At 36.4% G+C, this 26,969-nt stretch overlaps 1 protein-coding gene across 3 annotated transcripts in view; it reads left to right on the top strand.

Annotated features, from left to right (window-relative positions):
* dve (SATB1_N and homeodomain domain-containing protein dve) overlaps window positions 1–26,969 on the top strand; it is a 192,681-nt gene that overhangs the window by 60,590 nt on the left and 105,122 nt on the right. For 2 of the 3 annotated variants that reach the window (XM_022059283.2, XM_022059282.2), the window contains exon 1: window positions 22,007–22,353. The exons of the other annotated variant lie outside the window; for it this stretch is intronic. In XM_022059283.2, coding sequence (XP_021914975.1) covers window positions 22,261–22,353 — 93 coding nt within the window. In that variant the 5' untranslated portion in view covers window positions 22,007–22,260. Of the gene's footprint in view, window positions 1–22,006; window positions 22,354–26,969 lie in introns of those variants that run through there. 3 annotated transcript variants of the gene reach the window in all.

The raw sequence follows: 26,969 nt of genomic DNA, 5'->3' as shown, positions 1-26,969 counted from the left end.
TCATTGCAGGGTCGCGGATTGGGTACCACCGACAATATAAAATAATTTTTCTTTCAGCAAACTTCCTTGGATGGTTCAGACATTTTCAGGCCTTCTGTGAGTCAGCATACGAAAAGAAGAAGTAGTTCGCTGATATAACATCGGAGACAGACTACACCGATTCTGGCTTTCTTCAGTTTCGCATGATAAAATCTGGAAAATATACCTCAATTCTTTGAAGTAGGCATCCTTTGAAGCCGACGAAGAGAGTTAAGAAGGATAACAAAAGAGTCGAAACAAAGAGAAAATTGTGGTGGTGATGCGATAGACGATTTATTTCTGGTGGGGAGAAAGAGAATCTTATTATTATTAGGTTCCCAGGCGGTGCCCGCTGGTCCTGATAAGGATAAAATAAAAGACAAAGTTAATGTAAATAATATTTAATTTAGTTTTTACCTCAGTAAACGCAACGCGTTTCAGTTACAAAGATCAATTTGTTAACTATGTTTAGGGAAATAATCGCTGTCACTTTTGATAATCTTACGAAAATCATGAGCATATTTTCGGAAAAAATACAGTGTTATTGATGTTAAAGCAGATGGTACATGTAGTTACCACTTTGCTTTGAAAGGATATGATAATCACGATCTATTCTCGGAATAAAAGTGTTGAGGAAAGAACAGAAAAGCTATAAATATGATTTATACCACTTTTATGAAATTATGCCTAATGTCAGTTTTGTAGGGAAGAGCATATGTTGATAAAAGGATTTGTCGTATAAGTGGAGGTGCTTCTATCTGTCGGGCTAACAAGATAATACATTGTTTGCTGATTCGGATTATACAAGCGATACTAAGCTAGCCCAACTTCTGTGTCTCCAAAGAAGGCTGATGCCAGTCTGTCAGCGTCACTGAATCATCCATAATGTGCCATACTTATTTGAGATCTCTACAAAATATACATACATAAAATTTAGATTCTGCAGTTTATTTCCACTACATTGTATTCCTAACAGAATCGTAAAATCGATAATATTATTAACTAAAAATACAAATTTGTATTAATCTATTTTCCTTTCTAAAGTGGAAAATTACTGCGTGTTTCTCACTCTCAACATTGGAATTGATATACCGATTTTCACGAAATTTGGTATGGACATTATGCAATTATAGTCCATCTGAAACTTTACTTTTTAATTCACTAAAATGAGTACCTAGCAACAATATGGTAAAATTGCGAACACTAGCGCTACTTAATACAGGTTTCTTGAATTACATTCTGTAACAATAGTACATTTTCGAAGAAACATGCACTGTCATTTAAGACATGCATAATATAAATATCAACATGACTACCTTGTGAAAATAATTATATAACTCTGAGTCTGAGAGTGATAACTAACAGATGATTTGAGTTAGTGGTAGTCTAGGAAATGTTGTATGAAAGTAGATTTTAAATACAGTATCCCAAAAACATGAAAACACTACCCAGTGAATGAAACAAATACATTTTAGAAAACTAAACCAGTCATACGTCAGCATTAGCACATAGTGACGTTTTTAATATGTCGTTTTTAATCAAAATGACCACCGTTAGTTTCATGGCGCATTTGACAGCGGTGAGTAGCTGACTGACAAGCGGTCACCGTTTATAATGTGTGTAAATCTTTATGGGACACTCTGTATTTAACCAATTAAGTGCAAAATCTCATTCATGCATGAACAGTTACAAACAAATTACATCGATTGTCGCATTACAACTTAGTAAAAATATTCAATGTGAATCTCATTAATATCTTACGCTTTTAAAATATTTTTCGATACAGCGTGTCGGTGTATATTACAAGATGTTGTTAATTCCATTCTGAAAATTAAGTTAGTATTCAATTAAATTACATTCTACATTAGTTACTAATGTACATTTTTAATAACTTTCTCAATCACGTTGAATGGCAAAACCATATTTATATTAATGTCTGTTACACTTATCTTGAAATTTTCCTGTTGAAAAGACTGAAGATAGGATTATCTCATTTTTATAATAGGATTGTCTCAAGTTTTCTAATTTGTTTTACGTAATTATGCGTCTTCTTACCTCCACCAATTCGGTTGTCGACAAACATACTTCTTTTATACAAGAGTAGTTCAACGTCATTTTTATAAACTTGTGGGATGTAGACCTAAGACAATGCTTAATCAACTACTCAGGTTTTGTTTTTGCCTTGTCGTGTGTTTAGCCAATTTCCAATTTTTTCAAGGAAGGTCATATTAATATCATTATAAGAATATTCTGTTTCCACTTATAACGTTTATACCCAATAACAGATTTCATGAATGTTTCAATCGATATCAGCAGGTTACATCTCCCTTGAACTTTCTCAGTGATCATCAATAATACAAAGTGAAGTCTGAGCAAGCTTCTGGGGTGGGCTTAATTCTGTACAATAAAATTTTGTGTCTTAATAGATAATCGAAAAACATCTCATTGCTGATATTCGTTCTACAGGGCAAAACAACAGGTGGGTCGTGACAGGCCTGTGCTTAACTGAAGTTTTGTATGTAGATAGACGACAAACGTACATAAGAACTTTGTATCTTATGTAATGTTATTTTTATATTAACAATTACAGCAGGTTTCTCAAAAGATTTGTGTTAATGATTGTTTCATTTTACGTATGTTATGTTGTACATTACCTGGGCATTTACTGAAATAAATTTAGCTTAAAAGTTTTGGGATTTGGCTAAGGCAAATTTATAAATAGTCCGAATGTATATGTCTAATAATAGAAATTATATACAAATATGAATCACTAACTAACTAACTAGATGGCTTACCGAACCCGAAGGTTCATCACCGAATTAACCAAAGCCCTCCACCGGACCCTGTCCTGGGCCAACAACATCCAGTTTCCTTCAACTCCTATCTCCCATAGATCCCGCCTGAGATTATCCTCCCATCTACGTCTAGGTCTCCCCAGCGGTCTCTTCCCTTCAGGTTTCCCAACCAGTACCCGGTGCACACCTCTTGTCCCATCCATGCGCGCTACATGTCCCGCCCATCTCACTCTTCTCGACTTAATCACCCTCACAATACTGGGGGAGCAGTACAGATTTTTAAGCTCGTCATTGTGCAGTTTTCTCCACGCCCCATCGTCTTCCCTCTTAGGCCCAAATATCCTCCTCAACACCCGATTCTCAAACACCTGCAATCTGTGTTCCTCCCTCTGAGTGAGAGACCATGTTTCGCACCCATACAAAACAACAGGCAAGATTATTGTTTTGTATACTTTAATTTTCAGGTTCTTAGAAATCAGACGGGAAGACAAAATATTTTGGACTGAGAAGTAGCAAGCATTTCCGGAATTTAGTCTCCTCCTAACTTCCTCACAAGTATCATTTTGATTTGTTATTGTTGTTCCCAAATATTTGAACTTTGTAACCCTTTCAAAGGATTTATTAGCTACCCTAAGATAATTTTGCCCGCCTGTCTTCTGATGACGAGATACTAACATGTACTTAGTTTTTTCTGAATTTACTTCCAGCCCCACTTGTCTACCAGCCTCTAGTAAAACTTCTGCGTTCCTCTTTATTGTATTTATATCGTCCCCCAATAAATTAACATCATCAGCATATGCCAATAGCTGATGTGTCCCGTTCAATTGCAAACCCTCCTGCCTACCTTGGACCTTCCTGATGGCGTATTCTAGCGCAAAGTTAAAGAGCAAGGGAGACAAAGCATCTCCTTGTTTTAGACCGTTCTTGATGAGGAATGTCTCAGATACATATTTACCTACTCGAATTTTGCTGCAGGTTTCATTTAAGCACATTTTTATTAGACCCACTAGCTTCTTTGGTATACCAAATTCAATAAGAATATTATATAGCACTTCTCTCTTCACAGAGTCATAGGCTTTTTTGAAATCTATAAATAACTGATGTACAGTCCCACCGAACTCCCATTTTTTCTCTAGTATCTGACGAATGCAAAAGATCTGATCAATCGTTGATCTGTTTCGTCTGAACCCACACTGATGATCCCCAATAGTTTCATTCGCATATGGGGTTAATCTTGCCAAAAGAATGTTGGATAGAATTTTGTATGAGGTTGATAGCAGCGATATTCCTAACTACTAAAATTATTAATTTATCTTTTTCACTAGCTTCACAACATTTGAATACATAAAATAAATTAGATAAACTTTCTTCTCAGAACTTCTTACATTTTAATTATTTATACGCACGTGTAACAGGTTCGTGCGTGTGTAGCAGATATTATTCAAAACATTTGAAAGGAAAATAACTCGAGAAACCTTGGGGTAGTTGGGAGAATAATATTAAAATGGATCAGGTGTGAGGATGTGGATTGAATTTCATTGGTTGAGAATAGTGTCCACTTGTTTTCTCAGTACGGTAATTAACATTCGTGTGTCATAAATATTGAGGAATTTATTGATCGGCTGAGCGACTATCAGTTTCCCAAGAAGGGCTTCTCTGTGGTGTTAATAAGTTGTTGATACTTACCGGCAAGAAAATATTTAAAAGAAGAAGGAGCACGTAGTTTATGAGAGAGGAGATATATTCGTTTTGCGTCAACTGGCTACTTAAGTTGATAGATTATAGGCTGTTGACAAAGGTTCATTAAGAACGTAAAAACCTTCAAAAGTAGTTAAATTCAGTTGGATGAGCTATGTGATATAGCTGATAATAATTTAACGGTTGAAGTATAAAGCAACATTGTTTGTGCAATCAGGATTGGGTTAAATCACGATCGAGATAAGAAAGCCACTTCTTTGCTCTTAAGACAATCTTATCTGTCTTTGCCATATCGCAGCGTGAGATTAGCTAGGCAATTAAATAGTGATTATATTGAGCTTTCCTTAAAATTACGGCTTGTAAGATGATATACTTTTGATCTATAAAACACTTTAAGTTTGGTTGTTATAATGTTTTATGGGAAATGGGTATCAAGCAGACCAACCAAACTAATTTTGAAATAAGATTGGAAAAGGGCTCTGTTTGGAGTACACTGACATTCGAAAGGTATTCTTCACGCCACAGCACGTAGGCCATTCTTGCACTAATAAGTTGCGTCTTAAGTAATTATTTCATTATTTTTATTACATGTCATTGTTGTGCAACCCCGTCTTCCAACAATGGGACCTCCGAAACAATTGGTACCATAAGATCCCATTGTATCTCAACTGTGGGACCATTTATTATCCCAAGAATGGTACTATTTTCGTGAAAATTGCTATAGACAGGTATGGGCAGACCCACTTTGCCCGTTATTTTCTGCAAATCTTGGCATCTTTGTTTCAAGGTCAGAGCATAGATTAAGGCTGAAGATGGTTGTCATCTGGGTTGTAGCGATATGTCATAGCCCTGATAATGGAGGAAGCGAGCATTTCTGAAACGTCGATAAACTTCTACCAGACTACATTGCTACAACCCAAAACAGTCATTTTCACATTCGACCATAAGAAATCAAAATTCTACCTGGGTTAAGGACATTTAAGGAACTGACGACTGGTATATTATAGACAGTGATGAGATTTATATATTAGTGCCTTATACCTAATATTGCTAAGGTGATTAAACTAAGGGAATATTTTCAAAGCAGTGAGTGTTGGACCAATTAAAATAATACATGAGATGTAATGTGACGTGTTTTAAATACAACTGTTCACAGTGCAAATAATAAGAACTTACAAGAACAGATTGGTCGGAGAAGCTAACATTGGTAAGCTGTAAAACCAGAAGAGTTTCATATTTCCAGTTTCAAGTGTTCATATTCAAGAAATTACTGTTTATATACAGCTCAATTTTTTTTTTATAATACCTACGTTTAACATCCATAAAACAAAATTCTACCCAGTTGTCTGCGTGCGAAATTTGGTCTCTTTATTTAAAGGAAGAACATATGTTATGAGTATTCAAAGTATTTGGACAAAAAACCGATAAGATAGGATTTAGGATAGCAAGTATTTCTAGAATGGTTTAATAAAGGAGACTAGGATGGGTTCAGAGCATTTTTCGTTTATTTAACAATGCGTTAAATGTATATAGCATAGGATAATAGGATTATTAATGAGCGATTTATTAAAAATAATAATTTGGGAATTAGAGGTCGTGGTCTGATTTAAGATATTATCTCAAAATTTGTCTAATGGGACCGAGGAAAACCACAAACTCCAGAATATCTGATTTTGGTATCGGGATTTAAACCCAGGATCTTCCATATGCAAATCAGGAATACTGACAACTCAGCCTCGACGTTTCGTGCTTATCACGTTGCGAGGATGAAAATATTAGAGATAATATACGTCCAGAATTTTGATCTAGAAATCTCGTCGATTGCAATACTGTTAAACTTGAAGACCTAGAAGAAGAAAAACATTCAGGTTATTAATGTGACTGGAACTTAGAATCGTGTCCAGTGTCGGCTTTTCACTTCGGGATCCACTACCACTCAGTTGGCATCGTCTTAAAAGAAGTTAAATACTGGCATGAGTCGACATTCATCATCCATTGGCGACGTGACTGGAGACAGAAATCTGTCTGTGACTTAGGGAACAGCATGGCGCCTCGTTTCTAGTGCATGTAGACGCAGGATTATCCCAAACGCCATCTATTTAAAGGGCTGAATACCATTTTAGCTATTTGTTACAGTTAAACTGACTGCATTTTACAAAGACGCGAAGAGAGATGTTTTTCGAATTCTGAAGCACGTACGTCATTTCGGTTGAAATGTTCTGTTACAATGGTCCGAAGGTCTGACAAGCAGGATTAGAAGCATACAATAAGAACCATGGTGGAACACAAGTTTATCCTTTATCTGTTTACAGGTAGGTAAGCCTATTCACCCCTTTTCAAAATTTCCTACAATTGTAGTCATAACACAAAGACTGATAACCACGATCAAAATATCTCAAAGTGTGCCCAACTCGGATTCAGTTAAATTCGTTTGTACATATAAAGCAGAGCCTGTTTCTAAAAAGTTACAATATTTATTTATTTATTACGTTAGGTCAAGACAAAGCTTTTAAAAGCTAATAGAGACATAAGTAAAAAATAACTAAATATATTTATTAAAAATGTTAACCTATGAATGCCATTCGGATTTTTAGTCAAATGTCAATGTGAAAATATCTAATTAATACAAAACTATTAAATCAATAAATAATAGTTGTAAACATTAATTACAGATCTGTGATGATTAATATTTCTTACTAATTTATAGTGATAGGAAATTAACCTTTAGATTTCTTCACATAAACTATTTTTTGAACTGTTGAATACTGAACGATTGTTCAAAAAAATCCTACACCAGATATTTTGTTATTAAATAAATTCTTCACATGCCACACGCCATGTTTACAGAAAGACACACCGTACTCCGTACGTGAGTAGTTTCTTTAGCACCAGCTTATTCTTCGATAGGGTCAGAAGTCAGGCTTTTGTGAACATGACAATGGAACTTCGGGTTTTTATGAAAAGGTTATAAAAATTGAGTAGATACTCGGTTCCACGAATTCTTAAACTCTACAACAGGTGGATTTTAGAAATCAGCATCGTACTAAGGTCGAATTACCACTACAGAAACTGAGATCTAAGTCATCGGATAGGAGAAGACTAGGAGAGGAAGAGAGCGAAGTGACCTCTGTCCGTTTCGGAAATTGAACCTAGGGAGTAGCTAACCTGAGCTATCCAGCTTCAGGGTTTACTTGGGCTATCGCTGATGACCATAGCAGTAGATTGGAACACCCGAATGAAACAATAAGTGAGGAATGTCTTGAGGTAGAAATGTGGCCGTCGGGACTGGCTTTGTTTCGGGCACGCACAGCTTGCTCCAGGAATACTGGTCGGGATGATCATCGGTTTTCGCCCGCTCCCCTCCGCGGCCGATAAGCCAGAGCGCTATTCACACTGCTTCCGTCACCGCTTCCGTTCGTATCTTCCATTTATTTGTATAATTCCTTTGCTCATCGCCCTGATGACGGAAGCAGTATGACCTCTGAAACGTTGGTAAACATCTACCAGACTACACAGCGCAAGAGCCCAGAAGACAGAAATCTTCAAATAATTGCTTCTCTTAACATTTTTAGAGGAAAATTCTGTAAGTAAATTCCACCTCCTCTTGCATTTCAAATGAGTCGTCTATTTAGATTTTGTGCACTTGATTAAAAGGTAAAGTTTATACTTCATATCCTACCGCAGTGTCCAATTTTTTATTCCTTGAACACTGCAATCGCGGATTTGAATCCCGGTAGAGACAAGGACCAATGTCCTCGGTATTCTGCATCCTGCCTTACAAGAGGTCGATTTAAATATTTCAATATTCACTGTTTCCGAGCTAATTACTATCTTAATAGCCCAGTGGTTATAATCCGTGAAATAAAAAATTATGGAGCTATTCATTATTTAATTTTCTCCAGTGTTCTGTCAGGAAAAATGCTGTACAAAACATACCTAAACAGTAATTCAACAAGGACACTGCAGAAAATGGCAATAAGGTGATAAACCAGCGCTATTACAACACTATAAATTATAGTTAAGCGTATAGAAACGAGATAAATTCAAACTGATGGACATTAGTTCAGAAACTATTTAAAAGTAACAATTCCATGATTTTTAAAACGTTCATGATGAAGAAACGTATTGGTGTAAACGGTGCTTGCAGGATTGGACCAAATTCCAACCAGGGAGGGTTTAGAGAGGCTTTAAAACTCAGGTAATCCGGGCGGACTAGCCCAATCTCTTCCCCTACCTTCTTCATTCTTAACATTTTTATCCTCCGGCAATGTTTTACTGTTTTTTTGTGTTTTTTTATTACACAGTTGCCACACTGGGCCATCCTGACACTCACAAACCGAGGAGAGAGGAACAAATTACAAACGCAAGGCTAGCCAGGTAGCTTGGATGCTGGAGAGAAAGATGCTTACTGACAAATCTGTTTACAATGGCTCTCTCTATCTCTCTCTATCATAACAAATTATATATATTTTATCCAAGAATAAGACCCTAGTATTTCGCATGCTACGTAATATGAGTTTATAAAGACACTTGTCGAAACTGCTGTTGATGCACGGAAGAGAAAGTCAAAGGATAAAGCTGACGTGTTTTTGTTGCCCTCTTGTGAGCAGTTGTTTAACTGATAAATAGATTACTTACGTTCATTAAACCGGGGAGTCATTAAGCTGTTGAAAAAGACCGACATTGGAATCTATACTTAGTCAGCTGAACCAAGGCTGAGCCATCTACAACTACTTTTATAAACCATATTTCTTGGATATGATCACATTCTAAACTATTTACTAGAAATTGTCAGCCATAAATATATGCATACAATTATCATCATTAAATTCATTATATTATTAAGCTATTTCATGTTATATTACAATTATTATTATCCCATGTATTCACCACTTTATAGGGTATGTATTTCCATGTATCCGAAACATACCTTGTCCCTAAGGTACATAGTGCAGCAGCTATTTCCGGGATACGTATTGTTTTTAACACGTGCTACATGTATTATATAATTTTATTGTCAGAGATGACTACATATTTTATTATTATTTAGTTCCAGTCTTGTTTAATTCGTCATTAATTTTGTTGCAGTCTATAAATATATAAGTGTTTACCTGTTATAGGCTTTTAACTGTTGTAAGCTCTCTAATAATGTAAATTTAATTAATGATTAGGTATGTGTCAAATCACTACCCTACAACAAATAATTCCATAATAGCCTACAATAATTGTATATGGAGGTAGTGTTCGAATTGCTTAAAACCGGCCTGAAGATGGTAGCAAAGCAAAATAACTCTTCCCTTGCCAGAGTGGAACCCCAATCGTCCAGCCTGTAGGCAGTTACTTTACCGACTCAACTGTCACTGCTCTATAAATTATATAATTAAAATACTTGGGTTTCCATGGCTTTAAGCTTAGGATCTCTCCTCCAGTTGCAGAATACCTGGCAACAGAGCTGCAGTCTCTTGTAAGGGATCTCATCTCTCTCCAACCTCTTAATTTTTTCACAGCCTACTTGATCCCTTTCACAAATGTACCTTGATCTCAAATTCAAAGGCTGTTTAGAAGCCCGTCTCTACCCTAACCCTCTACTGCCACGCCCCTAAGATCTACCCCCGAGATAATCCGCTTATAACTGGCATTGCACTACAATGGACCAACTCTACGAGCACAGAGGAAACATTGATTGTTGGGGTGGCTACGACCCTGCGCCTTTCCCTTTCTGTTTCAGCGGTACTTATTTATTGCTTTTTACACTTCGCGTGTCTAGAAATATGACTTAAAGGAAGAATAAATGAAAGATCTAAGATTGTTGACAGCAAATTCTGCTGATCTTATTTTTAATGCCGTGGTTGCCTTTTAAGTGGATTCCACTGTACAGTAGTACACACTGACCGTTTAACTACTTACCTAATTAATTACAAAGAGCAAAGTTCTTCTACAAAATTTGAAAATTGCTCAGCTCTTCTTAACTCAACTCCAAGGTTTATAACAGTGGTCATAAGAGCTCGCATTAATCGATTACACATCATAACCTGTTTTAATCAAGATCTATTTAAAAATTATTCTGCCATTTGTGCCTATGCCATAAAATATTATTAAGAAAACATCATCAAGGTGGAAAAGACCAGAATGCATCGCATAGGTGTGAAAGAGTTAAGAAAACGTCCCTCGTAAAACCACTAGGGAGTTGCAGACGTAAATTTTACAATGGTAGGTCTATTAAAATGTGTCTGAAAGACATAAATTGCGATGATGTGGCCTGGATTGAGTTGACTCGGAAGAGAACAGTGGTGGGCTAATTATGCCTGGATATCCATTAGACTGGAGGATGGATCCAAGATACGACCTGGTAGTAGTGACGAACACACAAATTCCTGCCCCCAAGGCTACACAGTGCGTGGCCTGTCGCTTCATTGTCTGAGCTATCCTGGCTTGTGTGTCGTTTAGTGAAGTTATTTTCCATCTGCAAAGAATTTACTTCATGTTTGAAATCGGAATGTTCATTATCGTGTTCACAAAAGCTGGATAATAGTTCCCATTCTCTCATTTAAATACATCTCAATGTTTTACACCCTATTTCCTTGACATCTACTTTAACATTATTCTCCCATTTATGCCTAATTTTTCCAAACCATCTTTTCATTTGGAGCTTTCCAACCTAAATAGTAGCTGTAATATCTGTCAAGCTCTTCCTTAATACAAACAAAGACGTCACAATGCTATATGTTATAATAAATTATGAAACTCCTCAGTACATAATTTTCTCCAGTCATATAATTCTTTTTCATCACATCCATATATTCTCCTCAGAACTTCATTTTCAAACAAAGGCTTTTTATATAAAGTATTACCTGTCTTCGAAGTTCAGTTTCATGGTCTGATATCGCAACCTCAGAGCCATTACTCTTTAGTAGCAATTTGATCTAACTTCTAAGGTCTCACTGTGACCTGACCTACTTATACGTAAAGATATATCCAGGAAGCCATTTACCGCGCGCATCCCAGTGCTCCTCTGTGGTTAACATTCCTCCATAACCTGGTAGAAACTCCATTCTGGCCCAGAGAATATCCAGCAGACTTCTTCTTATCTCAATGCGTCAATCGGGTCGCCATGGCGTGGATCCCCTCGTTTGGACACCTTCCTGCAACCCACAGGACTCCGAACTTACTATATGTTGCTGACCTAGTCTCATGTTATATAGATACAAATGTATTTTTCCTTCCTGTCTAATATACTAACGTAGATGTCTCTGTTTATTTATTTATTTATTCTTTTCTTCTTTTACGTTTCCCATCTTTCGTTTATTAATCATTTGTTTTTACTTTTTGGATCTATTTTTTCTTATACTCTTCTTCTTTCATCCCACCATTTTAGACGACGTAATATTTTAATATGTAAGTAAGAAATTCAAGTAGACATCGAGATTTTGTCCGAAAAATCGAAGAGAAGAGTCCTCTCGGAAAACTTAGGCGTAGACTACAATTAATAATAAAATGTAAATCAGAAAACAGGGTGTGAAGACATGGATTCGATAAAACTGGCTCATAGTCCCAGATAGCGGGCTTTTGTGATGAACTATCTGATAGTAAGATTTGAGGTTTTCACGGCGGTGAGTATGAAGATTTCTGTCTTCTGGGTTGTTGCGCTGTGTAGTCTGGTCGATGTTTACCAACGTTTCAGAGGTCATACTGCCTCCGTAAACATCTACCAGACTACACAGCGCAACAACCCAGAAGACAGAAATCTTCATACTAAAAATCGCCCTGATGACGGAGGCAGTATGACCTCTGAAACGTTGGTTAACATCGACCAGACTACACAGCGCAACAACCCAGAAGACAGATACCTTCATACTAAGAATCGCCCTGATGATGGAGGCAGTATGACCTCTGAAACGTTGGTTATCATCGACCAGACTACACAGCGCAACGATCCAGTAGACAGACATCTTCATACTAAGAATCGCCCTGATGACGGAGGCAGTATGACCTCTGAAACGTTGGTAAACAGCTACCATACTACACGGCGCAACAACCCAGAAGACAGAAATCTTCAACTATCTGATACCTTAAGACAAGGTGAATGAGTGTAAATGTACCCTGTGTCATGGATTTACTTAGTGAATTGATCATGATTCTACGTTCTCTGGACACAGGATACTGAAAATTAGGTACCTTGGGGCTCATGGTCACAGACTGTTCGTGAAAGACGACAGTTAATTTAAGTAGCGTGTTGTCCGCCATATTGCTGTCAGAATCATTTGGAATATTTCAACGTTGAAATTAGGGAAAACGGTCCAGTGAGTAGAGGTTACCCGCTGACTGCTGTAGATTACATAGGATCATGCGCATGTTATGGGTTGTGGGTTGGTAACCTCGGTAATGGCCGTGGAATTTTAGAACGAGTAGGCACGCATTAAACCGTGATCAGTAATTCAGTATTCGATGGCGTAACTAAGTGACGTGTATTGTAGTAATGCTAGGGATTTGTTTCGTTAGATTATGTGCGCATGACACGACATCTGCTGGGCCTTAGAGATTCTAAGATTAGTATAGACCAGTAGGCATAGAAAAGTATTCAGCACGTACCTGGATACACTCTTGCTCAAGCTATCTGCTTTTCTGTCCATAGAAATGCCGAGAGAGAATAATCTTAAAACAGTGAAATGACCACCACCTTCTAAATTACCTCGTAATGTAATTTAAAATTCACAAAAAGGAAATATTATTTTGTGATGGTATTATAAAGTTAGGTGAAATCGTTATAAACCCCTGTTATTATTATTATTAATATTATTATTATTATCATCATCATCATCATCATCATCATCCCATCTATTCACCACTTTACTAGGTAAGTACTTCCACGTATCCAAGACAGTCCTTAGCCCTAAGGAACATATTGCAGCAGCTATTTCCTGAATACATATTGTTTTTAACACGTGCTACATGTATTATATAATTTTATTATTATTATTATTATAGAGGTTATGGAGGTTTGGAATTGAACTATTGTTATTATTATTATTATTGTTTCACGTTTTAGCCCTGAGGTCACGGCTGCTGACGTAGACAAGTCTTTAAAGGAGCAATTAAGCCTCAAAAGGTTAGTTTGCACTAGGCTAAAAACTAAATTTAATTCCTATGCATCTTTCCATATTCTGGTCAACGAAGAGGATTTTCCCCTTGTAAATAACACCGGTGTATGGCCAAATGGGTGCTTGATTGCTCCCTTTTATGGGAAATTGACCCCTGATCAGGTGTACTCCGCTGGTGCACCTCTTATTTCTGTACCAATAACGGCTGACTCTGACTCTGCTACTGCAACGTGCCTTGCAACGAAGCCGACCAGTATTTGTGAGGAGCTTGGGGGAAGCATCAGTACCTCTTAATTATGTTAGGTAACTGTTGTGCCACCATTTCGGATCGTCTCACCACGTCTGGTTCTAAGCGTTTGGATTCTATTGATATTTATTATCAAAATGTTAGAGGTTTGCGTACTAAATGTACCAACTTTTATGATAATGTATGTGTTAATGATTTTAAAATTATATGTATTACCGAGACGTGGCTTAATGATTCGTTTTGTAATCGCAATTTGTTTCCTGAAGACTATCTCGTCTTCCGCGCTGACAGAGGTTATACCGATCTTAACTTAACTAGAGGTGGTGGTGTGCTAACGGCAGTTCACATATCTCTGGCTGGTTGTAAACGTAGGTATGATCTTGAATTTATCAGCGAATGTGTTTGGGTTGAAGTTCCTCTTCCTGGTGGTTTCAACTTACTTGTTGGAAACCACTATTTCTCTCCTAATACCGATGTTAAAGTTATTGAAAATTATTTTAATTCTCTGGAAAAGAATTTAAACCCTCAAAATTTTCGGGTAGTTCTTTTAGGTGATTTTAATATACCTGGTTTTTGGCTGTTGTCAAGTACTTCAATAAATGAATTGAATTATTATTATAATAGCTAATTGTGTCATTAACAGACACTTTGATAAATATGTGCTCACGAAAGATAACGACAATCTTATTAGGAGGAATTTCATAGTTTATTATTAAGGTAAGTAAATCTATAAATTTGAGATGGATGGAATGTGTTACACTAATGAAATCTTTGTGAGAAGTTTTAAGGAGAAGATACCTAAGGGCGTATAAGAGACCTAAAAGAAAATATCGTAATGAGATAAGGTGTGAAGCGGATTTAACTGGCACCGGATAAGATCTTGTTTACAGTATTTTCGAATTTCATAAAAGCGAGAAATTTCTTAAATTAGCTTAGTGGCATTTAAAGAAAATACGGTAACGTGGAAATTTCGCCAAATTTATGGTTGCGGAAAAAAGATGTATTCTTTAAATCATATATTTTACAAATTTCTTAAATGTTTATTGTTCCATGTAACCTGTTACAAGTTGGATTTGAGGTTTTCGCGGCGGTGAGTCCGAAGTTGGCTGTCTTCTGGGTTTTAGCTCCGTGTAGTCTGGAAGAAGTTTACCAACGCGTCACAGGTCATTGTTGGCTCCATCATTTCCCCGATTATGGAGGCAGGAAGGACTCTAAAACATTAGCAAATTTCTACCAGACTACACGAAGCTAAAACCCAGAAGTCAGCCATCTTCCGACTCACCGCCCCGAAAACCTCAAACCCTTCTAAGTACTGAAAAGGATATTTGGACACAATAGGAAGGAGATAATTATATGATAATAATAATACGTAGGAGTAAGGTCTCATTACATGATATGAACATAATAAAATCAAGTCGGATGAGCTGGGTGAAACATGCAGTATATATGAATCAGATAAGTGGAAATAGCATTTGATTCAACCGAGTGGCGATTTCAGACGAACACGGTTATAAATCTTCGGCTTCAATAAAAGACGGAGGTCTTTGACCAGGTGAGCGGATACGACTTTCCGTAAGTAATCAGTGTTATGAATTTGAAAACATTATTCCTTCCATACGCCAGTAAAACTGATCTCAGACCCTCAGTATTAAAGGATATTTTACGTATTTCAATTTTATACTCTGCGTAAGTTTCTTTCAAATACTGGCACGTCATGTCCTTTATCCTAATCTGCGCTTATCACTTTCTTTCGGACTGCCTTTGGTCTGGCCTGAAGAGATGGAAGAGGCACAGAAGTCTCCCACTCCCCTACAGCGGCGGAGAGCGTCTGCAGCGCTTTGAGCGCTACCCCCTCCTCACTCCACCCTCCCGATCCGACCCTTCAGCCAAACCATCATCCTCCAGAACCCAGAACGTTCTGTGGCGTTGTGGAATCTTTCTTAGCTCGGTCTAAATAAGTCGCGCATCGCAAAATTATCCTTAAAGAAAGAAATAAAGACCGAGTAATTAATGTAACTAAACTACAGTTATGTTGATTCAGTGGTGTAATAAACAAAGTTAAATACATTACTACAAAGACATCTAAAGTTATTTCTTGTTCTGAAAACAGATTTGTAGTGACTTATTTTCAGTAACACCACAGAAATTAATGATGGCTGCTTACGTAAGCCCATCTGTTGTCTTCGTAGTGGTACACCCGTCGAAAAGAGGTAATCATGTCTTTTTCACATTGTCTTACCTTTCAATTTTCCATGCCATTTCTAGAATAATCTCTTTCGTCTTATTTACAGGCTCTCTTTCCATGCTAAACATCTAAATTATCTGCCTTAGAGTCACGGATTTGTAATTTTTACGGCGACGTGAGAAAAGATTATGGTTTTCTAGGTTGTTGTGCTGTGTAGTCTTTTGGTTGCGTACAATGATTCGTAGTGACATTGACTACATCTTCAGTTTTAAAAATAATGCAGTTAGAAGTTGATGGAGTACATAAAATTTGCATTTTACTGAACTGTACTCCAGAACAAATACATCAATAATTATTTAAAAGTAAAACGGACTCATTTAAACACAAAGATGTTTGTATATTGCATCTAACTAACACAAATGTAAGAAGGTCTGATGACAGTATTGTTAGACACCAAAGCATTTTGCCTATTTGAATAACGTGGTCATAACTACTTATATGAATGTACTTAACTGTTAGATTGCTGAAAGCACAATATACAATGGAATGTGTCAACAAAGAATATTCAACCTTGCTCAACTTCATCCACGTTTGCTTCAAACGGATACAACACACTTTGCCTACGGTGCTGATTGTGAGAATGATCAGTGTGAAATTCCATTTTCCAAAGTGTGTAAATCACTCCAGGCCCTATGCTTCCTACGTCAAAACTTTCTCTGAACGTCCAGTAACGCTTAGGGAAGGAAATAATTTCGTTTATTGCAACTGGCAAAAGATTCATAGACAGTTTCCCAAAATGCAAGCGGTATGCATCGGTTTCTCCATCTGTGATGGCCAGACTGCAGCGTTACACCCCAAAGAAGCGTCCGTTGACACAACACTCCATTCCGTGTCACAGTCGGAACCCAGAGTGACGTCACTTAGCAGAATGATATGTATATATATATATATATATATATATATATATATATATATATATATATATCTACGTGACCCTGAGATGACTGGTACAGGATAAGTCCACATCATCCACCAGGGCAAGCCGCGGAAATACAGACATCAGATTCTTAATGAGCCATGCAAACAAAATTCACAGTTTGAAATCAAAATTTATCATAATTTATTTGACAGAGCGTTGGATATGGTGAGTAGTTAATTGAAGGAAAACATTATTTAACGACTTCCTCGAATGAGAGGATGATACTGAATAACGAATTGTAAAAGATGTGTAAGGAAGCGGTCGTGGCCTAATTTAAGGTAATATACCCGAATTTTCCTTGAGGGGCTGAGGAAAACCAAGAAAAATCTCAGTATGGATAGGCGTCCTCAGGGCCTAGATTTGAACCCGGGACCTCTCGAATACGAAGCAGGAGTACACTCGACCTCGACGATCGGTTAAACGGTCTTGTAGAATGCATGGGAAGATGAGTAATGCATATGAATAGGAAAATGTCAATAGACCGCTTGGGGTCATAGACGTTGGTAGAAAGATAACATTAATGTGGATTTTAAAGAAGTAAGACGTAAGGGTGCCGACTGGCTTCATCGGATTCATGCTGGGGTGCAGTGGTGACCTCTCGTGAGATCTGTAATGGAACTGACAGTTTCATAAAATGCGGGCAATTTGATCATCTTTTGAAGATTGACTAATTTTTAGAGTCGGTTTGACACAGATTTTGTAAGAGTGGAGTCACATCCGTTTTGCACCAAACCATACGTTGTGCCGTATCATTGCAACGAATGGGGGGAACCTACTTTAGCATCTGTTGCAAAGTAGCTGCACGCTACGATGATTCTGCAGTGAGATAATCCGCTTAGGTAATCCGACATTGCAGTCCATATGCCCTCTTCAAGTTTCGTCTGTGTTACCATGAAATCAGGTGTAACGGTTCGCAAGTAACACATTTAAGACGGTACTTTCCTGCTATCCGTTTCCTTTTATTTCCTTTTATTTTCCTCCCTTCTTTTTAACAGCACACAACATAACGTCATTTTGGTACAGTTGTTCAATAAGGTGCTTTATAATTTCTGTGCTTCTATTTCTTTGGCCATTAGGAATTAGAATAGGGTGGATAAACCGTGGCAAGCAAAAAATTTGATCCACGAAGCGTTGGTAATCATATGTTGTTAGTAACATGAACATAGATCAAGTTTTATTGTCTCATAAATAATAAACTTAAAGTATTTTCATAGAAATACATAAACAAACAAAAATTTCAAAATCTAGATGACGGACTTGCAGATGTTGGGGTCTGTAGTACGTAGGCCTGTATTTATTATTTGCATTTATTGTATTTACAATTATATATATGAACATCGAGTGAAGTGCACTAAAATTAGATTTAATATGTATCGTAACACTTCGAGAAAACAAATTAAAATTTAATTAATTAATAATACCGCAGTTTTTATGTTTTATACCTAGAATTCATGAGAACTCGATGTAAATAATTTACAGTAACTTAATAAATTTAAGTAAGTTACGTATTTCAGTTCGTTTAACTGTCTGATCCTCAGACGCTTAGAAATTATCCGATCTCACACTCCGATTAAAAGTAATTCTTCCCTTCCGCTTTAATTTCTCTAATTTTACAGATTCTGATTCAATTATTAAACAATCTTTTAGGCTTCTATAAGGATTCTTAGCAGAGGGTTAAGTACAGCTTAATGACTGTACCTGCACATATCATTACGAATATAATGACATTTATACCCTTCACCTAATGTTACTAGGGGTGGTCAAACCAAAGAATTTGATATAGACAGGAGATTTTGCACACATTGTATAACAATCCGCGATAACAGTGTTTGATCCAAGTTCATGTTGAATGTCAAACCATGTTAACGTTTAAGAACAAATATTTTAAAAAAATATGTATTATAATTAAAAAATGTTGTGGTTTAACGTGACAGGTCGACTGTAGGTAAAAAGTCACGCGGTTCGTTAATAACGTTACTTCGGAAACTTTGCGAAGTTATTTTACATCATTAAGCAAGCATATTAAATTGGTTCACGTATTAAGTTCAACACCTTAATAAAGCCAGTAGTTTGCTGAGGCGGGCTAGGTTGAGATCGACACACAATCATGATACCTTCGCCCTTTCAGCAAGCATCAGAGTTTATCGACCATGAATGGGAGGAAACTGTAGCCTAGTGCGTACGAGACGTTGCAAAAAACCATGTAACTTAGCTTTTTATACACTTTTCACTATTTAAACCGATTGTTCTATTGAACAAACAAAAGGGCTGGGTACTACAAACATGTAAAGAATATTATATCCTTGTCCTATACTTTTAAAGCGGATAGATGTACATTATATCGTGTACACTAAATAAATGATTGCTTTTTAATTGCCCTATGATAATATAAAGTTAATAGACATAGTGAAAAGTAAGGCATACCGTCATTGAACCTTAATAGGAACACTGAGAACTAACGATGGCTATGCCGCATTCTTTTATAAATGTTTTGGACATCGTGAAAATTTAATATTCGGATACTAATAATCTACAGAAACAGGTTTTATTCAAGTTTGGGGTTTAGAGTCTTGGGAGATGAAAGCCAATAAATAAAAAAGTAACAGGCACAAAATTAAAATATCAAGGAAAGAATGTAAGAAACAATTGATGAAAGGAAATAAGATATACAACAGAAAAGAGAAAAGACGAAAGAAAGAGAGAAAGAATGAAGGGCAGATGAAAAATAACGGGCACGAGGTCATATTACTTGTGGTACTTGGTCTGTTACCATAGGAAATGCAAAGATATAGGACGTTTGAGAACAAGTACTAACTATTCATCTCAATATAGAGAGTTTAAAATTATGTGAAATAATTTCCACTACCCGCACTACTCCTTAAAGCCGTGTTCTTCAGCTAAAGGACTACGCTAACTTGTTTACCTTGAACAGCAATTCTAAGCTAACCATTGATGAACGACTGACAGAATAGAACTTGTCTTCACTTTCCCTCTGTTTTATTGAGTCCCGATCAGCACAGATGGATGCGGTCACAGAGAGAATGTAAGTACAGGAAGCTACAACTTTTGAAGTTATTCGTTCTTTAACTTAAACATATTTAATAATGAAGATGTCTGTCTTCTGGCTTATAGCACTGTGAGATCTGGTAGAAGGTTACAAATATTTCAGAGGTCCAACATCACCCTGATTATGGAGGCAGCAATGACCTCTGAAACATTGGTAAGCTTCTATCAGACTACACTGCGCTTCAACTCAGAAGACAGCCATCTTCGTACTCACCACCGTGGGACGTTCGAATCCTACATATTTAATGTCACATCAACTGGTATATATGTATCAGGAAATATTGTGCAGAAATGGTCACTGTCGCATTTAAAACCTATTTCCCTAAAAAGTATCCTATATATTAATATACTTCCCTTTCTTATGTCAGTAAGATTGTCTCTTCTACTCTCTTCGTCTTATCTGTTAACAGGTTTCTGTCTTCATTTGTTTTACAAATGTGTAAACTTAAAAGAGTGTATAAAGCCAGTACCCTGTGTAGGCTGCTGTTTGCTATATATACGTATACACCTGTAATCATATATAAACAAAAACTTCTACTCGTACTAAGCACTTCGTTATTCAATTTTTCCCTCTATGTTGTCCATTTGTGAGATACAGTGCCCTTCCCTGATTAACGACCATGGATTTCAAGTGTCTGAAAGTAATCAGCCTACAAAGGACAACGCCAGGGCTGACAAGCACTGAATAGCATAAGTGTTATTTTACTGTTCATAAGCTACTTCTCATCTAAGACTTTTACACTAAGATAACAAGTAAGATTTGTGAGTCGGGTTGACGTAGTCTGTGTAGCGTCTGATTACGAAGTATAGGGCCGGGTTCGATTTCCGACAGGGGTCAAGGATTTTTATTCTAGCCTCTGTGTTAAGACAGACGTGGAGATACCACCCAGCCCCCTTGTCCAATACTGCAGGTGGCCCGTGCTCCTGGGGGTGAACCGCGGTTGAGACGTGACGCTGGCCACTCACCCCCATCTAGTGCCGAGGTAAATGAGTATGGACCATAATACATCTACCCCCAAGGTGGCGAAAAGTGGGACAGCTTTAATTTAATAAGATGGGTGAGTCATGTAGCCCAAACGGATGATTTCAGAAATATAAACAAAAGATCTTATATAAAAACCTTATATAGTTACAGAATCGTTCATTTAACGGAAATGCTCTTATAGGACTGTGACAGCTGAATTTATTTTTGTAAAATTGAAAAAGTGCATTATAAATGTTAGGATCAAACACTGAACCTCCCAAATACAATGCACCAATGACATCTGCTTCATCAGAATGTTCTGTCTCGGAATGGTGAAACAAACAGGCTGTAATGGTTCTTGAGCGTTTCACTAGGAAACTGCACAGTGCAAGTTCAGAAACGGATTACACTTCACAAAGATAATGACTTGATTAATTGTAGACAATTGAATGCGTTGCTTCACATTGGCTTGAAAACATCGCACAGTTTCGTAGTGGCTTATAAACTGAAATTCTGAACAGATATATTGTAGTTCCCGCAAATGCTGTTTAAAATATTGACTTATTTTTGTGTTAATAATCAACCCCCTCCATTTGTTGGCCGGATTTGACACCTCCCTCATCAGAAATGTGGACACACCTCCCTGTAACTCCCGCCCTCTTGGACCGCCTACACTGCCCGTTCATACAAGCTATGCGCAGATGTTTCCTCGCGAGCTTGCGCCCTTGGCTTCCCACATATTTTCCACAGTTAAATCGTTTGCGCTTGTAGAGATTTTGGTTGCAAGAGGCTTTCGGTTGGCTCTGAGGGGTGGAAAAGGGTTGGCTAAACGCTTAACGTTATTCTGCTGCCGAGCCGAAAGCAACCTTCCTCTTTTTTATTATTTGGGAGAATAAAAAAAAGAGATCCTACAACTGCGCATAGCGTTATATACTGTGTTCTGTAGAGACAAGAATTCAGTCTGAGCTAGATACTGGAAGAGGGAAGACGTGTAGTTCTCGCGTTTGCCACTGCTGGCGTTAACATCAGTGGTTCTACACCGCTGTATAGAACGTGTTAAGTCGCGAGTGATGACGATTATTGTGTAATTCTTCTTGTTCCGTTTGTTATTTTGTGTTTATTATCGTGTTATAGGCTGGTAATTTCATTTGTCAAGTTTAAATATTTATTAAATCATTTCCATTAATATTTTTTCATAATAAAAAACACCATGGACTTTCAAAGCGCTATGGAAACATTCGCTGAAGCATGGGTTGCTGCCAACACTAAAGGAGGAAGTTTAAGTGAAGTTGGATGTTCGCAGGTAAGACATGTGTTACAAACAGTGTAAACCACCAATAGCAAAATTTGGATGTTTATTTGTAGGCTATGTTGGTATTTAAAGTATTCGAACTTAGTTTTATATTTTCTGATGCCTGGTTCTGTTACATTCCAGACCAAAATAGATAAGCTAATTTCACTTATGTATAAGTGTATTTAAAAATTAAATGACTAAATTCATGGTCGTATTTACAGAAACAAATCAAAGGTTAAAATTGTCATTGTAAATAATAAGTAACTTGATAATGTTTTAAAATGTGTATATAAACAGTAATGACAGACACAAATGTCATAATGAAATTACGAGAATAACTAAGTAAGGTTGCGTTTATTTGAAGTTGAGTTTAGTTCATAACCTGTTATCAGGCGAATGAAACAATAATTTTGCTAGTTGCTTGTATTGGTGTTAAACCTTATCTTTCGCTTTGACAGAATTATACAAATTATGTTTGAGAGAAGTTTTTTAGGAAGATGTTTAGACATGAGATGGATCAAATAATTGGGAACTTTAAATATTTCATAGGAAGAAACTTCGTAATTTTACAGGTCACTTAATATATTTATGAGAGTTTAAATCTGGGACATTGTGGTATCTGACCTTAGGAATCTTCGAGGTCTACTACCAGTGAGGTAGTTGGACTGCTTGTAGGAGAATAAATTAAAGAAATGGAGCATTATAGAACATTAAAATTAAATAATAAATATCAATGTACAGGAAAAGACGCCTAGATCCACTTAGGTGTATTATGATGGTGTTGATGATGATACGACAAGCTAATAAAAGTATAAAGTCTTTAGGATAATCTTATACTTACGATGAATTATTTGGATCTGAAACGATAACACTTATAATTATGCATTAAAGTTGTGCTTAATAATTATTAAAATGTATTTCATTCTTCTTATAAAGATTTAAATTGGGTACTACTGTCAATGGATATGGTAAAATGGTTACTTACCTTGAACAGTCTTTCCTAGACCAGCTGAATAACTGTCAAACTCTTAGAAAAAATAGTGCGCTTTGTGGGCGGGGTTATTGGTTACATGACGATTTCATGTAAGTCGTATGTCTAGCACAGATAGGCTTACTTAAATTTATTTATAATGAAACAAGTAACTTTTGTTTATTATCGTTTTTCCTTAACATTCTTAACAATTACGCTCAGTAGACACGCAATAACAATAAATTGTCAGTTTCTAGAAATATTTTATCAAAATAAGCACGTCTTTTAAAAACCTTATTTAGAATGTTATTTTGGGGTTGTGAAAAATTTTACAATATAGACGTGTGGGCCGTACATCAGAGATTCGATCCCATGCGTGATAGGAAATTTCTCTTTGATATCGCTGTGTCCAGATGGACCCTGAGTTCGACTTCATTTTTTTTCTCCGGAGGTAGTTACCAAAGCGTGATACTGATTACTGACTTCCTTTCAGCGCCTAGGCTAATAATGCAAGGATGTGTGTCTACTTCCTCACATGTGTTGCTTAAATAAGCAAGCACGAGACAATTAAGCTCGTACCTTGCATTTTGTTGTGTATTTTCACAAATCGCGCCGTGTGTCTGATACTCGGCCGCCTAAACACTGGAATCAAGGATTATAATTATGCTTCGTACATACTGTGTTTGTACAAATTTTACCTACTGTCGTGTGTAATTAAGAGGCCGTGTTATATGGGCTAATCATTTTTATAAGAACTTTTGTTTATTACGTAATAGTTTTAATGCTCAGACATTTCTACACCGAAAAGTAAAACTACAAAAGTGAATTTATTATAAAAAATTTTGTCGTCCCATTTAAATTAACTACGCTGTTGAAGTAAATGTTTAATTTTCACAAAAATCTTTCTTTTGTTCTTAACAATAACGGAATAAATTATTGACTGGTTCTGGATACTTTGGGGGAGGGTACAGTGGTATGAGTTTGTGAAAGCACGTTAAGCAATTACCTGTTACTCTCTGGAAGTAAATAAAAAATCATCCTTTTCTACCTATGTAGTTGAAACGTCTGAGCACAATGTGCAGCTACGTAATATTTAAAAATTCTTTTCCGACATAGAAAACACAATAAGATCTGTTTCCTAAAATGCCATTTGGAGAAATTATCTTTGTTTATTCAGAAATTCGTACACACGCTGACCAAAATGCAGTGGCTAGAGATCACCACTGGGCTTTATGGGATTAAGAAGGGATAAAACACTTTATAAATATCAATTATTACGCTTTTTTGCACAAAGTGTAAAAAAATAAACGTATAACCTAACAGGAAGAATGTATCAGTCAGTCTGTTTTTGTAAGTATTTCGATTAAATCTATTACTAGAAGTCTAAATTAATGTTTCTTTGAGTGAATTTAATTTGGCTTCGCGTTAGTTCGCTTAGCTACGTGACATGCAATATAGACCTCAACACATTCTACAGATGTTACGTGTAACGGTTGATGTAGTGAACATTTTACGAAATACACTGAAAAATTAATTCTAAAAGTCCAGTGTGATATCTATAATGCGATTAGGTTGCCAACAATAGACTTATCTCTGCTATAAATTAGCGTCAGTTAGGTATACAAAGTAGCAAAGAACAGTTACGAAATATGTGTTTGTGTGTCTTTTGGTGTATGCTCTGTTATTCACAAGATGTTTCCCGATTAAATACCAAGAACAGGGCGGTAAAACTGCTACAGTTTGATCCTGTTTTGAATCGGGTTTACTGATATAAATATCAAGATTTCCTGAAGTTCATTGTTACAGCAAACTCAGTTGAAAAGGGCAAACTGCTGAGTCATGTACACCATTTAACGATGTCAACTGCACAGCAAAGAATGTTGCGTCTAAATTACTGGCACACCTTCTTTGTATTCCGGAGGTCCTGAATTCGAATCTCAGTCTGGTGGCTGGCTAAAGTCACAGGGGTTTTCATGATTATTCTCAAGACAAATGTTGAGATTGCAGGCCACCTGAACCAAATCACAATCACTTCATTTTATTATTTAGTCATTCTGTCGTTCAGTAAAGGAACAAAAGAAAAATATTAAACATCACAGTTATTTTTAATCTGTGTAGATTTTTGTAATTTACAGTCAGTTACACTATAAACACTTATAAAATTGTAGTTATTAAACCTCTGAAGTCGAAGTTCTTCTTAATAACATTTAAGATTTCAGTCCGTACCGCAAAGAAAACACCACACTTCACTGTTACAAAGATCAACAGGTTAATGCTGTTTTAGGAAATAATCGATGTTTATCAGGAGGACCTCAAGAAACCCATAGATACAAAATGAATCAGGTGGAACATAGGACATTGGGTTTAAAGGGTTACAAACCTCTACCCGTTTTCCAATTATTTACAGAACTACGCGTGAGTTCTCAACTGTATGGTAGACTGTATTTAAAAATAGTGTTTTCTAAATTACTATGTTACCTCCCCGAAATATCTAGGAGAAGGACGAACAATTGATGTTACTCAGGGACGAATGCGTTCAATCAAGGTGAGTGCGAGCCAGAGAAACTCACGAGAAATACTCTGTAATTAAATTGTTTAAATAGTTGTTAATTATTCCCATGACTGAACATAAATTGTTGGTGTAACACAACATATAAGCTATAAATTGCGTTATTAATTATTAGCTTTGACAGGAAGTTCTAAATTTGCATCATAGGGATCTTCATAATTTGAAATCTTTACCATATATTATTAGAACGATCAAATCAAGTAGAATAAGATGGGTAGGGCATATAGTACGTTAAAGAAGAAATTATAAATGCCTACAGAATTTTAGTCGCATAGCTTTAAGACAAGATACCACCTGGGAGACGAAGGTCTTTATAGGAGGTTAATAGGTCTATCACAACGTGTTTTGTTTAAAAAAATATATTAAAATTATGGACAGGATTCACATTACTCAGGTTAGGGTCCAGTGGAAGGCTCTCGTGAAAACAGTTACTAGCTTTCTGTTTGCATGAAAACCTTGAAATTTCAAAACTAGCTGTGAGACTGTTAACTTCTCAAGAAGAAATCTTTCCATTAACTGAGTTAGGGTATCTTAAATTCTTGTCGTCGTTTAGAAGGACCTAAGACGTAATCGACCGAATCTGTTGTACGTCCACTCCGTATTATGTTATACTTTTGCAAGAATTGTAAATCAAAATAATAAACAGAGAACCAAAAACTGTATGGTAAATTAATTTATTAAATGTTACTATTACTTCTAGGCCTACATTACTGAAGGAAATAAAAACTATATAAGAGCTGTGTTAATACGAGTATTAATAAAAACAATAACAGACTTTAGCCCTAATAGCAATAATAATAATAATATCTGAGCATCCCACAGATCTGAGTGAATATTTTTCTTGGGCTATTTTCATCACATCCCTGCTTTAGAACATAATAAAGACGTTTTTGTGACAACATTATTTTCAGAAAGGAATCTTTTTTGATGGAGGGTGGAAGAGTTAAAGTTGTTTGTTAATTTTTGTAAATGGAGCGTAGCGATTGTTTATATATTTTTCAAAATTACATTCTGCATGTACAAATATATCATGCCCATGAAATAAACAGGTTGTGATGTGGTAGGCATGCGATAAGTGTCTAGAAA

The sequence above is a fragment of the Zootermopsis nevadensis genome, unplaced genomic scaffold (assembly GCF_977971745.1).
Source record: "Zootermopsis nevadensis isolate Lab colony 2312 unplaced genomic scaffold, Znev_1.0 Znev_ptg000020l, whole genome shotgun sequence".
Lineage (NCBI taxonomy): Eukaryota > Metazoa > Arthropoda > Insecta > Blattodea > Termopsidae > Zootermopsis > Zootermopsis nevadensis.
Note: the sequence above shows the minus strand (reverse complement) of the source record. Positions and strands in the feature narration are given on the sequence as shown.